We start from the raw sequence: 14,416 nt of genomic DNA, 5'->3' as shown, positions 1-14,416 counted from the left end.
GTAACAGAACTGCAGCCACAGGAACTGCAGAACACCCCTGATCACACACACAAAAAACTTCCCACCACCAGGAAATTATGGAAACCCTGCTTGTAATAAAACCGCTTCATTCATTTCTCACAGTACCATTCAGAAGTAGGTTTTGAAATCCCGTGACACTTGATGCTGGCAAACAGCGTCATAAATCCCCATATTCCAGACAGATTTACTAGCCCTTTCATGGAATGTTCTCCTGAACCCCTACACCCCTCCAGTTTGAGATATATTTGCAGCTTAAAAGCAGGATGCTTTTGTTATTAAATATATTTTAGTTACAGGAGGTCTTTACAATAGCTTTGGCACATCCTGTACATTCTCTAATAATCACATAAGGAAAACTTTTTTTGGCTCAGGGTCATTTTCATGTCCTTTATCATCAGCATACTTTGTCTGCTTTTCCTTTTTTAAGGCTCCCCCGTTTAGTGCATTCAGCTGAGTTTGCAAGTTTTGCAGCTAGCTAAGAGAAGCTTTCTTTATTAAATTTTCCAAATGCGCTGGAAATTCTGCAAGATGAGTCCCCGCTGAACTATTTCCTCTGCTTCCAGTTCAAACTGAACAACAAAACACAGATCAGTAATCAAAATGAAGCAGAAAAAAAAAAATCAAAACTCAAATTCTCTGGGGTTTTCAGTAAAAATGTAATTAGAGTTTGGCTGAAATCTATGCTGCTTCTTTTTTCAGCCAAACTGTTTCTTTCTCTTACGCTTTTCCTTGGCCAGCTCTGCAAACTCACCTTTAATGTGCTGTTCAGCATTCGAATTTTGTGGAGTTTCTCATTAATGGAAGGGTTTTTGCTGCGTTTGATAAATGACTTCCTCAGTTCCTTCTTCGTTGACAGACGACGATCACCAATGGGAGACAGGCTTGCTTGCTCTAATGACTTGTAAAGTCGCTCCATCTCATCATCATCACATTTTTCCTGGTCTGCAAAGAAAATAAAAAATTGGGTATGAGAACATGAATGTAGCAGCAGATAGCAGAAATGTTGTGTTCAGCCTCTAGGAAAGCTTCTAGCCAAGTCAAAAAGTTAACTAGAGTTAAAATCAAGGGCAATTTTAGGGTAATTTCTAGGGTAATAATGCATATCAGAAAGACGTACTTTCCAAACTCAAATGTTTTTTAAGAATCAGGTAATGATCCAAACAGATATGAGCCTGTATCTCCAATAATAGAGTGCTGCTTTAATGCTCTGAATATATCACAGACTTTGAACAACTGTCAGTAATTCTGTGTTTGAATGAAATCAACTTTGATAGCATCTACACCCATTTACCCTTCCCTACATGTTATGTACAGTGAATTACATTTCTGCCTAGCAACTCACAGACCAAATTCTACTTGGTGTGACAATTCATCATCAGGTTTTGGTAATTACTGAAAACAGAGTTTAAAAAAAAAAAAATTGAGTGATTAAATGAAACACAGGAACATTTTCAGGGGCCTCAAGAGAAGGTCCTTAGGAAACAGATTAAAGCAAGAACGCTTAGGGTATCTAATGCCTAGCCCCTGAATTTCACAGATTGCAGCAGAGAATTTGCTTGTAGTGTCTCACAACAAAACCTTGATTATCTCCACCTTAATTATTCTGGTGGCTCCCAAGCTGCAGGACCATCTTCCATGACAGTGAGGACATGAAAGGATAAGCAAGTAAAGAGCTGAGAATAGCATGAAATAAGATGAAAATTGAAGCAGACATTTCTCAAAAAAAAAAAAAAAAAAAAAAAAAAAAAAAAAAAAAAAAAAAAAAAAAAAAAAAAAAAAAAAAAAAAAAAAAAAGACAACTTAAAAATTAACAGACAGAGGCCAAAAATGTACCAGGCATATGTAGGGGTGTTTTAGAAGAAGGCCATTTTCAGCAACAGACTGCACAAATCACTTCTTGTCTTTCAGCCCACACTGCAAGTTTTTCTACTTCAGTGATCATTAAAGGTAATCTTAAAGTTATTGCTGTTTTCAGGGTGCTAACGAATCCATCAAGATCCACTGGAATAATATTTGTTTTTATTTCACTGGGGGTAGTAGTGTTGGTCTTCCCAACTGCACTCCTCCAGATGCCCATCGAACTGGCTGGGCACTTTTCTCTTTTAATGAAATGTTAAACATTTACTTTTCTAAATCATTTTTGGTCAGCAAATATTTTCTGAACAAAAGGAAGAAGTCTTTTTGTTCACTCATGCTGCAGCCAAAAAGACTTCTCCAACATGTCAGCACGCTTAGGAGCCTGCTCCTTATCTTTTCCATGTTTTATAAAGCACTGCATCCTTCTACACCCCTGTTCTTTCTAAACATTTAGATTACAGAAAACATTTATGATAGGCTATAAATATTTGTCTTCACTGTGTTGCCGTCCTATTCTTCGCTACTGTGTGCTTATAAAAAGCCTACTGTAACTTGACAAGAACTAAATATAACTTCCAACACTGGCACATTGCTGGGGGAGGAAAAAGAGAACTGTTGTATATTTAACAAGCTGCAGGAAACAAAAAAAAAAAAATTGAAGTGTAAGGCATAATACACGGCAGTAGTATTTCCTGAAAATGGTCTGCTAATACCAGGAGGCTTATAATTATAACTAGTTTCCTACCTACTTTCTTGAGATGAAGAAGCTGTTTGTTTCCTTAGCCAGCTCCTGAGCAGGACTGGCTCAACTCTAGTGTAGACATCACCCATCAGAAGTGTACACATTAACACTTGGAGAAATAAATTGACCTTTATCAGCTATACAAGAAAAAGTGTATAAGAAGAAAAAAAACAAATTGCTTTGATCCTGTCCAGCAACTTCTAAATATAGTCAATCCATGGGGGACATAAGGTTCCTTCTCAAGATACTTTTTGAGGCTAACTCACAACATTCCTCAGTGTTCTAAAAGGGTCACAAAGCAGCAAACATGAGAAAACACCCTCAGTGAACGTTCTTCTTCCATGCTAAGTACTCTGATATCTTTATACATTTTGTGGGTGACTGTAAGGTGACAGTAATACTCAGCACAGGAAAAAAATGTAGCCAAAGTCAGAAAAGCCTAGCAAAAGGCTCCCAGATGATGCACTGGACCAGCAATGTGCACTCATCTCCTGCAGTCTTTCAACACTGTGAACTTAAACTCCTCTCTTATTTCTTATTCTTCCACCATTCTCATTCCCCAAAGGATTACTCAGAATCAGGTAATTTCAGAAGGAAGGAATATACCAGTTTCTTCAGATCAGCTGGATAAAGGAAGTGACAGTAAAGCAATTACATGGGATTTCAGCAAAGTGTTGCACAGCGAGGGTGAGTGAAACCTAGAGGGTATGTAGAGCCAAGTGTGAGTTATATAGTACTTTTGTCTCCATCTTTGATGAACTTCAACCACAGTTAAAAAGCAACAAATTAGTACCTTAATATTGTGCTTTTGCATAGAACCAGATAATGTTGCTATTGACAGAGTATGTCTGCCAATAAACATCTATAGGCTGAGGCCAGACTGTCTGTTACCTACCTGAAATTTTACCTTCAGTGTCCAGAGTTCCCCTGAGCCAAGCTCAGAAAGCAAAAGCCCACATTTTGCAGGCTTGAAGCTGCCACTGAATGCGCTAAATTGATGCTGTAAATCTGAGAGAGGGAGAGGTAAGGGAGGAAGGGCAAAGGCTTTATGCTTACTGCTCAATCAACAAATCTAATAAAGTGATTTATGATAAGAAAATATATTTCTCCTCGCACACACAATGGTGCATTATAGTATTTCACAAGCCTCTTAACACGTCAAAAGTAAACTAAGAAACCACTACCTGTAGTTTGCTTGCTTGCTTTTCCCACAAAACATCTGAGAGAAAATTAAGGTTGGGTACTAGAAATAAAGGAACATGACTCAGAAATTAAGCGCAGGATGGAGTTTTTCTCTAGATTCAAGTATTCCTGGCACATTTTCCCTGAACTTGATATTGCTTGCACCTGGAGTTGGAAGTGGATACTCCACCTGCGGAGGAGCAAGTCTCTAACAGAGGCACAGGTATTCACCAGTTATGTATTTTTAGGCCGCAGTCACTTTGATTCTTCATATGAAAGAAACCTATGGTGTCTAGACCATACTACTGAATTGTTACAAAATATTTGCTTTCCATCAGAAATTAAAAATATTTTCAAAAAGCACACGGTGACATAAGGTCATGCCCTGGTGTGAAAATGAACAGATTGTCTGTGTCAGCCTCACAAAGACAAATATACCACCCCTACTCTGAGCTTTTTTTAACTTCTGAAGGTTTATAATGATGGATATATTCCACTGGCAAAAAAATCTTAATATTATGGACAGATTGGGCCCCACTAGTATTGCTCTGGAATGAGTCTTTCCAGCTGGGTCATGCAGCTAACAGCAGACACATTTAAAGTCACTTCAGAATAAAATACTGCAAGTTATCTCTTCCACCAGCCACTCTTCAAGCTAAGCACTTTCTTTCTCAGTCATGCAAGTTAGGAAACTGAAATGCTACTACAGCACTTCTTTATCTCGTCCTATTTTAAAGATAAAATACATTCATTTTTCTCTCAGGACCAAGTAAAGGATTAGTGGTAAGGAACAAACGACCACATTGGAAGGATATTACATATTGTGAGCATTTATGATTGTGTACATGCAATCAGCGGGAATACACAAACTGTGCACTTTGCCCTTCCCCCCATCCTCACAGCCTGAGTGGAAGGTTGTGGATGTGTCTACCTTGAGTTCAGGAAAGCCATCCCCACAGAATACTCCTGAAAAAGCTGGCAGCCCACAGCTTGAACAGGGGCACTCTGTGCTGGGTCAGGAACTGGCTGGAGGGCCGGGCCCAGAGAGTGCTGGTGAACGGGGCTGCATCCAGCTGGTGGCCGGTCACCAGTGGTGTTCCCCAGGGATCAGTGCTGGGCCCAGTCCTGTTTAATATCTTTACTGATGATCTGGATGAGGGGATTCAAGTCCACCCTTAGTAAATTTGGAAATGATACCAAGCTGGGGAGGAGTGTCAATCTGCTGGAAGGCAGGAGGGCTCTGCCAAGGGACCTGGACAGGCTGGATAGATGGGCTCAATCCAGTGGTATGGGGTTTAACAAGGCCAAGTGCCGGGTCCTGCACTTCGACCACAACAACCCCCTGCAGCACTACAGGCTGGGCACAGAGTGGCTTCAGAGCAGCCAGGTGGAAAGGGATCTGGGAGTTAAGATTGACAAGAAACTGAACATGAGCCAGCAGTGTGCCCAGGTGGCCAAGAAGACCAATGGCATCCTGACCTGTATCAGCAGGAAGTGTAGCCAGCAGGACCAGGGAAGTGATTCTTCCCTTGTACTCGGCACTGGTGGGGCCACACCTCCAGTACTGTGTCCAGTTCTGGGCCTCTCTGTTTAGAAAGGATACTGAGGTGCTGGAGCACATCCAGAAAAGAGCAAGGAGACTGGTGAAGGGTCTGGAACACAAGTCCTATGAGAATTGTCTAAGGGAGCTGGCATTGTTTGGTCTGGAGGAGGTCCAAGGGAGACCTTATCACTCCCTAAAACTACCTGAAAGGAGGTTGTAGCCAGATGGGGGTCGATCTCTTCTCGCAAGCAACCAGCGATAGGATAAGAGGACACTGTCTTAAGCTGCACCAGGGAAGGTTTAGGTTGGACATTAGGAAGAAGTTCTGCACAGAAAGAGTGATTGGGCATTGGAATGGACTGTCCAGGGAGGTGGTGGAATCACCGTCTCTTGAGGTGTTTAAGGAAAGACTGGATGTGGCACTCAGTACCATGGTCTAGTTGACAAGGTGGTGTTTGGTCATAGGTTGGACTCAATGATCTCAGAAGTCTTTTCCAACCTGGTTGATTCTGTGATTCTATAACCAGTACTGACCTGAGGAAAAGGGAAGTTCTGCACTGAAATAGTTTCACATACAAGAGAAAGAGGCCTTCTACATTAGGGTAGTAGTAGTATTTCAGGCAAGGCACAACTCCAGACAAATTCTGATTCAGGGGAAGTAAAACACGATTTTGTGGCTTGATGCCACTTATCTGGAATTTCTGTCTAAATAACAGGAGATATCACAGAGAAGAACAAGTTGCCAGAGGTTCAGCATGTCTGATCTTCACCTCCTCAATTTTCAGCTTCCTTCCTCCTGTTGGCCAACTTGCTACAGGTTGGAGACATTAAGGTATTAAGACTCCCCACCTTGGAGCAGCAATACAGGAGTCTGTTTGAAATATCAACTTTAATGCTCTTTAAGCCTACAAAAGTGAAACTATCCAGAACTTTTCAGAAAGCAGCTGTGAAAAATAAAGCTGACTGTTTCCCAGTGGTAAAGATACAGAAATTGGAAATGTTTGGCAGAAAAAGCATTTTTCATTGAAAACTACCTCCAAGAGAACATATCTTACTAAATCCGGTCTGAAATGTAAATATTTGTTCTCCTATTCAGTAACTGAGATCTCACAGACCCCCAGTTGTGTATTAATCCCAGAGGAAAAAAAATCTGCTTCTTCCTCCTGTCCTTGCTACTCTTATGAGTTTCTTGTAGCTTTGCCAGCACTTCTATTTCTGATTCTGTCAAATCTTTTTATGCCAATGGAACAACACACAGTCCAGCTGAAGAGAGCAGAGGAAAAAACTCATAAACCACTTTTGCTCTTACCTACCTACCTACCCACTCCCTTTTTAATAGGAATATGATGTCACCTCAGGGAAATCACATTTCCCACATGACTATGGAACATAAAATATAGGAAAAAATTTATTTAGGTGAGCATAGCTTAAGCAAGCTCCTCACTGGCAAATGTAGAACTAAAGGTAGGAGAAACTGGAAGAAAATAACAGGAAAAGTATGTTACCACCAACAGTCAGATGCTCTTGTCTATAACAGTATAGTGGACTCAGAAGTGAGGGGTAGAATTTTAATGAACGGACTGAACTGGAAACAAAAGAAGTAAGTAACTCTTTTTCAGAGAGTTCAGAAAACTGTAGGACAATAGTTTTCACTGTTATTTCTAAAGCTTTTTTAATGCAAAACAAAATGATTAATCAAACACAGTTGTTTCTCTACCCAGTTGTTCTCACCACAGGCATACCTCTTGGCTAGTCTCAGCCATGATCTAGCCATTTTTCTGTAACTTTTGCAGAAGGTAAAAAGGGGCTAGAGCACACCAGAGGATCTGTTTTGGCTATTATTGGCACAGGCAGATTCCAGAGGGGAAGAGGATGTCAGTTCTGAGAACAGAAGGAATTGAATGCATCCAGCTCCTATTTAACCAACTCCTTCCCACAAAACCAATCCAGATAAAATTCAAGTGGTATTTGTAAAGCTGTCCAGGTTTCTGAAAATATCAGCACACACTAGATCTTCTACCAGCTGCTGTGAGTTAAGGTAAAATAAACCAGAAGTGGTAAAATAAGAATTCCTTGCCAAGATGTATTAACTTGATATGATCATAAAACCTACATAAAATGCAAGGAAGAAGGATTCTTATTGCTGTAGTAGTAGATCCCTAAACAAATACAAACAGACCTTCCTATTATCTTATAGTAACCTTTCAGTTCCTTTCATTATCATATTTTTTGATGATAATGGTGGCATCTTTTAGATACTTTTTGTTCTAGTGACTGCCAGAAAAAAATGCAAAGGATAGCCTAGCCATCCCAGAGGGAACAAGGCTAGCTTTTGGATATAGAGCTCATATGCAGTCAGCTAGTTGTTTGTATTCTCAACTGTTTCTTGTTTATCTTTCAGTTTCTTTGTGTCACAGGCAGCTTAGAATCCTTTGTCATAGTGCATGTAGCAAGCCTCAACACCAAAATATTAAATATTCCCCAAAATCAAATAAAACCATAATGCCGATTACATTTCAAAAGAGAAAACTGATCAGTTCCCCTTCTTTTTCTTTGTATATCACTCTCTGGTATGAAAAGTCTCCCCAGTAACTGGTGCTGAGAGTTAAGGCTGAGAATGTTCACAACACTGCTGAGAGTGGCTGGAAAGATTGTGAAAAATATCACGTTATAGCTCCTTCCACCAGACACTCACAGTTGCTTATCAGAGTTCATTAAATAGTTGTTGTTGAAAAAATAATCCATTATCATTTAGTTGAATCTGAGGCTCCTCTTACAGAGTTTCATCCGTCTCTGAAAACCTTTTCTTTTGTTGGTAACTCATCACTAAAATTTCTTCACTATTTTTGTACTTTTTCATCGTAAGCTCTTCCCATAAAACCACAGCTACTCTTTCTTCCTTCTAGGTACCAATTTTTCTTAGGTTGGACTCCATTTCTGACTTTGGCCAACAAAAGTGCTATTCAGTTCTTGAAAACTTTCACCTCAGCTCTAGGTTCTCATCAGCTACAACCAAAAATGCTTCATGGTGTTTTACCACATAGAATGTGGCCAGGAAGCAGAGTGTGTGACAGGTTATTTTAATCTTCACAAGGAGAAGGAAAGAGTACGGACACACCTCGAGGTTCTGTGGGGAGTGGGATTAAGGACCACACAGCTGTTCCAGTGACAGCAGGGCCATCTTTACACACAGGGAACAAGTGCTTTCAGGACAAATGCTGCCAGAAGACAGATTTGTCTCCTCCTGGATGCAATCTCACTACTCTGAAACACATCAGAAATGCACTATTCAGAAGCTCCATAAAGCAAATATTATGGACTGCACTGAGGTATGTCTTCTTGTTTCACATTAGACAACAAGGGTGTTTTTAGCAGTTTTTGTAAATTGTGAGATTTTGCAGCTACATTTTACCCCCACAGCTTGAATTCATCTCACAGTATCTTTGCACATTCTTATCAACTAACTGGAGTAGTGCATTCTTAGGGGGTAAGCCTTAGAACCAGAGTTACATCCTTTTTGATAACTTTCATTTGGAACTGAATTGCTATTTTATATTAATCCTTTTTTTCTTCCTTGTTCTCAAAGAGAAGTAGTTTAACCTCCTTGCAAATTCTTTCCTAAATTTTTTTTCAGTGGCCATCGCAGGGAGGGCTCCACACACCGATAGTTTCCATACCCTCCCCATAATATGCAGACTGATAAAGGAAAGAAAAACCTGTGTATGGTGTACATCTTGCTTGCTCAACAATGGGTTATGATGCAGACAATAACTATTGAGATTATACAGTTTCCATAGTGACTGTCTCAGTGAAATAATCTATTTCTGGAATTCTGTCAGCGATCACCAGTGTGGTTAGGATGGTTCTGTGTTCTGCCATCAGGGTTGCCCATCAGCTAAGCAGTGGGCAACAGAATTAATTTTCCCAGGAAAAATCTTGGAAAAATTAAACCACCTTGCAAACTGCAGAAATATGTCAAAATGTACCTTGATTTACATTTTAATTCCATTGTTATTGGATAGTATCATTGAGCATATTAAGCTATACTTCAAATTATTGTGAATGTGTCATGCTAATTCTATGACCATTCATAAAAGTACCTTACAATTACCTGGAAAAATTACAGTTACCCTTACAGTTATGATGGAAAGCACAAACCTACACATTGTTGCAGGATTGCTGACAATACCAGAGTAGCACATTCTAAACAAAAGTTTAGATTTCTGAAAGGCAACCACTGAATCTTGCTCAGCAGGATCTCAAGCCACTACTCCATATGTGACCTACATTCTAACAATCTACATGAATGTTCCTAATAATGTTTTCCAAGGCATTGCTATGTCAAACTTAACAGAAGGTAAAATTAAAAAAAAAAAAAAAAAAAAAGTGCATTTACTATGTCTTTGTGACATTTTCATTAGGGAAACCTTTTCTGTTAGCTGCAGCCTTTTCTCAACTTGTAAATCCAGAACTTGGAATTGGATTCCACAATAACTCTCACAAAGCATAGCACTCTTTTCCATCACACAGAAACAGGACATACGATCACTCTGGGCTTTAATTCCTACTGATCTTCATTGCTACAGAATTTTCTAGCAGAGCACCCTAGAAGGCAGACAACGAAGCTGAGCACAAAACAGTGAGTTAATTTTCACTTTTGTTAAAAATTTCCTTTGCTCAATTTCCTTTTTTTTTTTTTTTTTGTAAAATCAGAAAAACAAATGACAAAATAAAGAGGTTCTAACTGTTGATATATGTAAAACTATAGGGAGACTGACAACACAACGTGCCCTATACTATCATTTTTCAACTAGTGCTATGTTCATCTACAGAGAAATACCCTGTGTTCCCAAGGACTCCAGTACTGTTTCTTTCCACCTTTGAATTACCTTCAGCCTAAGCTTTTAGATACACCTTTGTTTTGCTCTATGCTGAGGCAACCCTGCTCTTTCAGAAAGAAAGTACCCATCTGAAGGTCCTTACAAGGATTTGGAATCGTGGGAAGAGATGATGCACAAGAAAGTTGTTTCTTCCTTATGTATTACCTCTCTAAGCAGAATAATTGTATGCCATGAGCACCACTTAGGCTTCAACTACTTTTAATGCAGAATGAAGAAGCTTTGCTGAAAAGGCGGGAGATATTGTCTTGCTATGCAGGAGAGTTATGAAGAGTAGCAAAAACAAAATTCTGGAACTATGCCAACTTTTTCATTTCATTTCATTTCAGTAGGAGGATACCTGTGCAGAAATCTATCTGCTTAGACAAAATCCAGTCTTAATGGACTTTCTGATTCAGGATTGCAGTTGTTTTCTCATGATTACAATGAATTTTAATGAAACAAATAGGGAGTATTACTTCAAGTAAATACAACTGCTTTTATTTTTAAAATTAGATTGACCTAACTACATGCTCCATTTTGCTTAGAGTATCTGTTCTGTGACACACTTTCTAAACATTTTGATTCAATTCCAACTAATAAACGACATCTGCATTGAAATAAAGACAGTTAATAAAAACATATCTCTGTTAGATTTATACATAGAAGCTATGATCTAACATGCAGGTAAAATTTGAGAAAAGTTGTAAAGATACCTACCGGCTAGATACTAGGCTATATATATAACGTGCAATAAAGTAAATGTTTGTTAAAAATGATGTGCCACTGGAAAACCCTTCAGTAAAGAACATAAAGGAAAGAAGGGAAAAGGAAGTTGAGGAAACCCCTGAACTCTCATACTGTTTGGCTCTGCAGCAAAAATCTCATAACTCATTAGCTCACCTTTGGCTAGTGATCTCTGTCCTGTTGCATCTGGCACTGCTAAACAATGTGCATCTGCACTTAAGTAAGAGTTCTGGGATCCACCATTAGATTGGGAAAGCTGGACTTCCTGGCTTTCTGCTGCTTCTCCACAGACTGCTTCTGGCGGCTCATCAGAATGAATCTGTACGCAGAAAGTTAAAGGCTGATCACCCTCTTCTGTGGCAGAGCTGTTAACTAGGTCAAGCCAGGACTGCCTCTCGGAATAAACCACTTTGGATGCGAGGGAAGATGATGACTCTTGGGAGTTCAAAGTGCTTTCGGGAGAGGAGAGAGAACAAGATGCTTCACTTGATAGAGTCGAGGTGAAAGATGACTTCTGCTGATCCTGCTTTCCAGAAACAAAAAGCAGAGGTGGAAGAAAAAAGAAAAATTATTTACAAGTCATTATTGTTCCTAGGTTCTACATGTTATAGGTATACAGTTGAAATGCTAAATAACTAAAAATTGATGTAATCTGATTAATTACCCATTCAAACAAGCCTGAGGCATGGCAGCCAATCTCCTACAGAGCAGTAGCTTCACAAACTAAGTGACAAGGAGGCCAGAGGAAAAGAGATACAAACCTGACAATGTATAGAAATAAAAGACCAAGGAAAAATCTTGTGTTGAACGTAGCCTTCCATGCTAGTCTCACATTCATCTTCACTGTTTAATTTGTGTTCACTTTATCAGTCTGATCAAGAGTGCAGAAGTGAAACTCCAAATTAGCCATTGAACATGAAGTTTTCTTGAAGCATTCAACAATTCCACCAGTGCAGTATACATAGATTATTGGTGCCAAGCACTGAAGTACACTGAAGTACAGTAAAAAAGTATTTTACCTGATCCCTTCAAGGGATAATCATTCACCAAGACAAGAAGGCTGATAGGTAAGTTAATGGTGGAAAATAAAAACAAATAGCTGTGGGACAAAGGGTAGGAAATGGGGAATGGTACAAGATTTGTGCTGCTTGTTCACCTGCTAAGATTCACCCTTCAGCATATGAATCTGGAAAAGGATCCAAACTTCACAAGAAACATGTCAGAAATCATTAAGACGTTCAAAGGCCTTTAATACTCAATAGGCTTCCATTTGTTACCCTGCCTTAACAGAAACACATACAACCAGAGAGGTCTCAGAGACATCTAAAAGCCATCATTATTAGTTAGGAGTTGAATGACAGAGGGTATGGTACATGCACAATTCCATGTAAAGGAAGGTTGAGAGAAAGAACAAAGTTTTGAGAAATATTTAGCTTCCCAGTCAAGTGATTGGGTGCCCAGGTCTTTGTCTACACTAGAAGTTTACATTGGTTAATTTGTACTATTATCTGTTCTCAAGAAACAACTCACGAAGAACTATCACTAGTCTACTTTTTACCCACCAAACAGTACTGATGAGATTAGCTAAGAGAGTCAAATATCCAAGTAACACATGTAAAACACACAAATATACATAAAAATACCCAGAACGGAATCAATTGACAGTGACAAATAAAGTAATGGAAGAGGAGGAAAGATAAAGCCTTATAGTGAAGCTCTTAGCAGAACCTATCAGAAATTGTGATGAGATCATAATGATATGAAAACCAGATTTCATGCTCCTCCAGAAATTTATTCCTTCTGCAAGTCATCTGCTACTGGTCAATGCCAGTATCAAAATACCAGACTTGATAGACCACAATTCTGGCAAGTTTATGTTCTCAATATAATGTAGAATAGATCTGTGCAAGAATCAAAACAGATGATAACTAGACCAAGTATTGGAATACTGAGAAGGTGTTGCTAGGGAAACCTGGACAAGCCGCAAACACAATAAAGGGAGTAGTCTGGAATACCTATTTATAATCTGGTAAACCAGAAATAAGATTTACTCAAATAAAACAAACCAAGAGGGACAATTTTTTTGGTCATGATATATAAAGTTCTGCAACTCAGTGTTGCATACTGTAATGTATACTTCCTTTTTACATTAAAAACAACAAAGTAGATTTGACTTCCTGTGCTTCTAATACAGCTGCCTCATATAACTACTACTCAATTCAAAAGATGAGGAAAACCAATATCAGATTGTGGATACCATTTGTTTATAACAGTTTCTTCACTTTTGTAAATTTTCAAGGCCATTCATAGTATCATAGAATCGTCAAGGTTGAAGTAGACCTTTAAGGTCATCCAGTCCAACCATCAACCAGCACTACCTCTGCATTCCCTAAACCACATCACCCAGCACCAGATCCAGGTGCCTGTTAAACACTTCCAGGGATTGTGACTCCACACCTCCCTGGGCAACCTATTCCAATGCCTGACCCTCTAACAGCAAAAAAAAAAAAAATTCTAATATCTAATCTGAATTCTCCCCTGTCTCACTTTAGGACCATTTCATCTAGTCCTCTCACTGCAGATGCCATAGAGGAGACAAGCCTCCACCTCAGTATAACCTCCTTTCAGACAGTTGTAGAGAGTGATGAGGTTCCCCCTAAGCCACCTCTTCTTCAGGCTATACAACCCCAGCTCCCTCAGCTGTTCCTCAGAAGACTTAAGTTCTCTAGTCCTTAAACAATTCCTCGAAGACTTTCCCAAACATTGCAGGACCCAGACATTTATATTCCTCTTATGAGAAGTACAACACTGTGTTTCAGGTGCATTTTTTTTTTAAATGGAAACCTTCACATATGCATCCTAAAGCAAAGAACAGACAGATGCCATCATAAACTATAGGGGTGAGTGCTAAAAATGCCCACAGGGAACACAGGTGATGTGAAGCATTTCATTTAAGAGCACCTATCACAAAGAAAAATTGTTGAACTATTTGTAAAGTAAAGCAGATCAACTGAATGGTAAAAGCTCTTGCTTACATGATGTGAATGCTGTCATTTCAATTGTTCAAAGCCAGGAAAGGAAGATGTTAGATCTCACCTCTATTTTTCTGGGATTTTTCCATGAAAAAAAAAAGGCTATTGAAATTAAAACGGTGCTACATTGAGTGGAATATATTTTTGTTTTCATTTTCATTGTGTGTTAAATAAAAAATGTGGGTGAGAATAAATGACTGCCAGAAGGTGTTTCTTTTTCTCTACATATGTGTTGTGTTTTGTTTTTTTCTTTGGCATGAAAAATGTTTACTTAACTTATTTGAGTGGTTCCTTTGGAATTTTTGCAATCATCCATATAAAAATAAATATCCATTTGGGGATATTTTAAAAAGCAGATCATAAGCATTCCACTGAGATCAGTGAGTCTCTAGACATTTTTTAGAGAAAAATTATG

At 39.0% G+C, this 14,416-nt stretch overlaps 1 protein-coding gene across 4 annotated transcripts in view; it reads right to left on the bottom strand.

Annotated features, from left to right (window-relative positions):
• Nucleotides 1-14,416, bottom strand: part of IPCEF1 (interaction protein for cytohesin exchange factors 1) — a 74,985-nt gene that overhangs the window by 4,930 nt on the left and 55,639 nt on the right. For 3 of the 4 annotated variants that reach the window (XM_027887458.1, XM_027887461.1, XM_027887462.1), the window contains 2 exons: nucleotides 11,126-11,495; nucleotides 773-963 (listed from right to left, as the gene is read on the bottom strand). In XM_027887458.1, coding sequence (XP_027743259.1) covers nucleotides 773-963; nucleotides 11,126-11,495 — 561 coding nt within the window. The remainder of the gene's footprint in view (nucleotides 1-772; nucleotides 964-11,125; nucleotides 11,496-14,416) is intronic. The other variant, XM_027887459.1, reaches the window with a different exon arrangement.

Source organism: Empidonax traillii, unplaced genomic scaffold (assembly GCF_003031625.1).
Source record: "Empidonax traillii isolate 1590-97213 ecotype Southwest subspecies unplaced genomic scaffold, ASM303162v1 scaffold211:size764888, whole genome shotgun sequence".
NCBI lineage: Eukaryota > Metazoa > Chordata > Aves > Passeriformes > Tyrannidae > Empidonax > Empidonax traillii.
The sequence above is the reverse complement of the archived record's forward strand: the minus strand, read 5'-3'. Positions and strand labels throughout refer to the sequence as shown.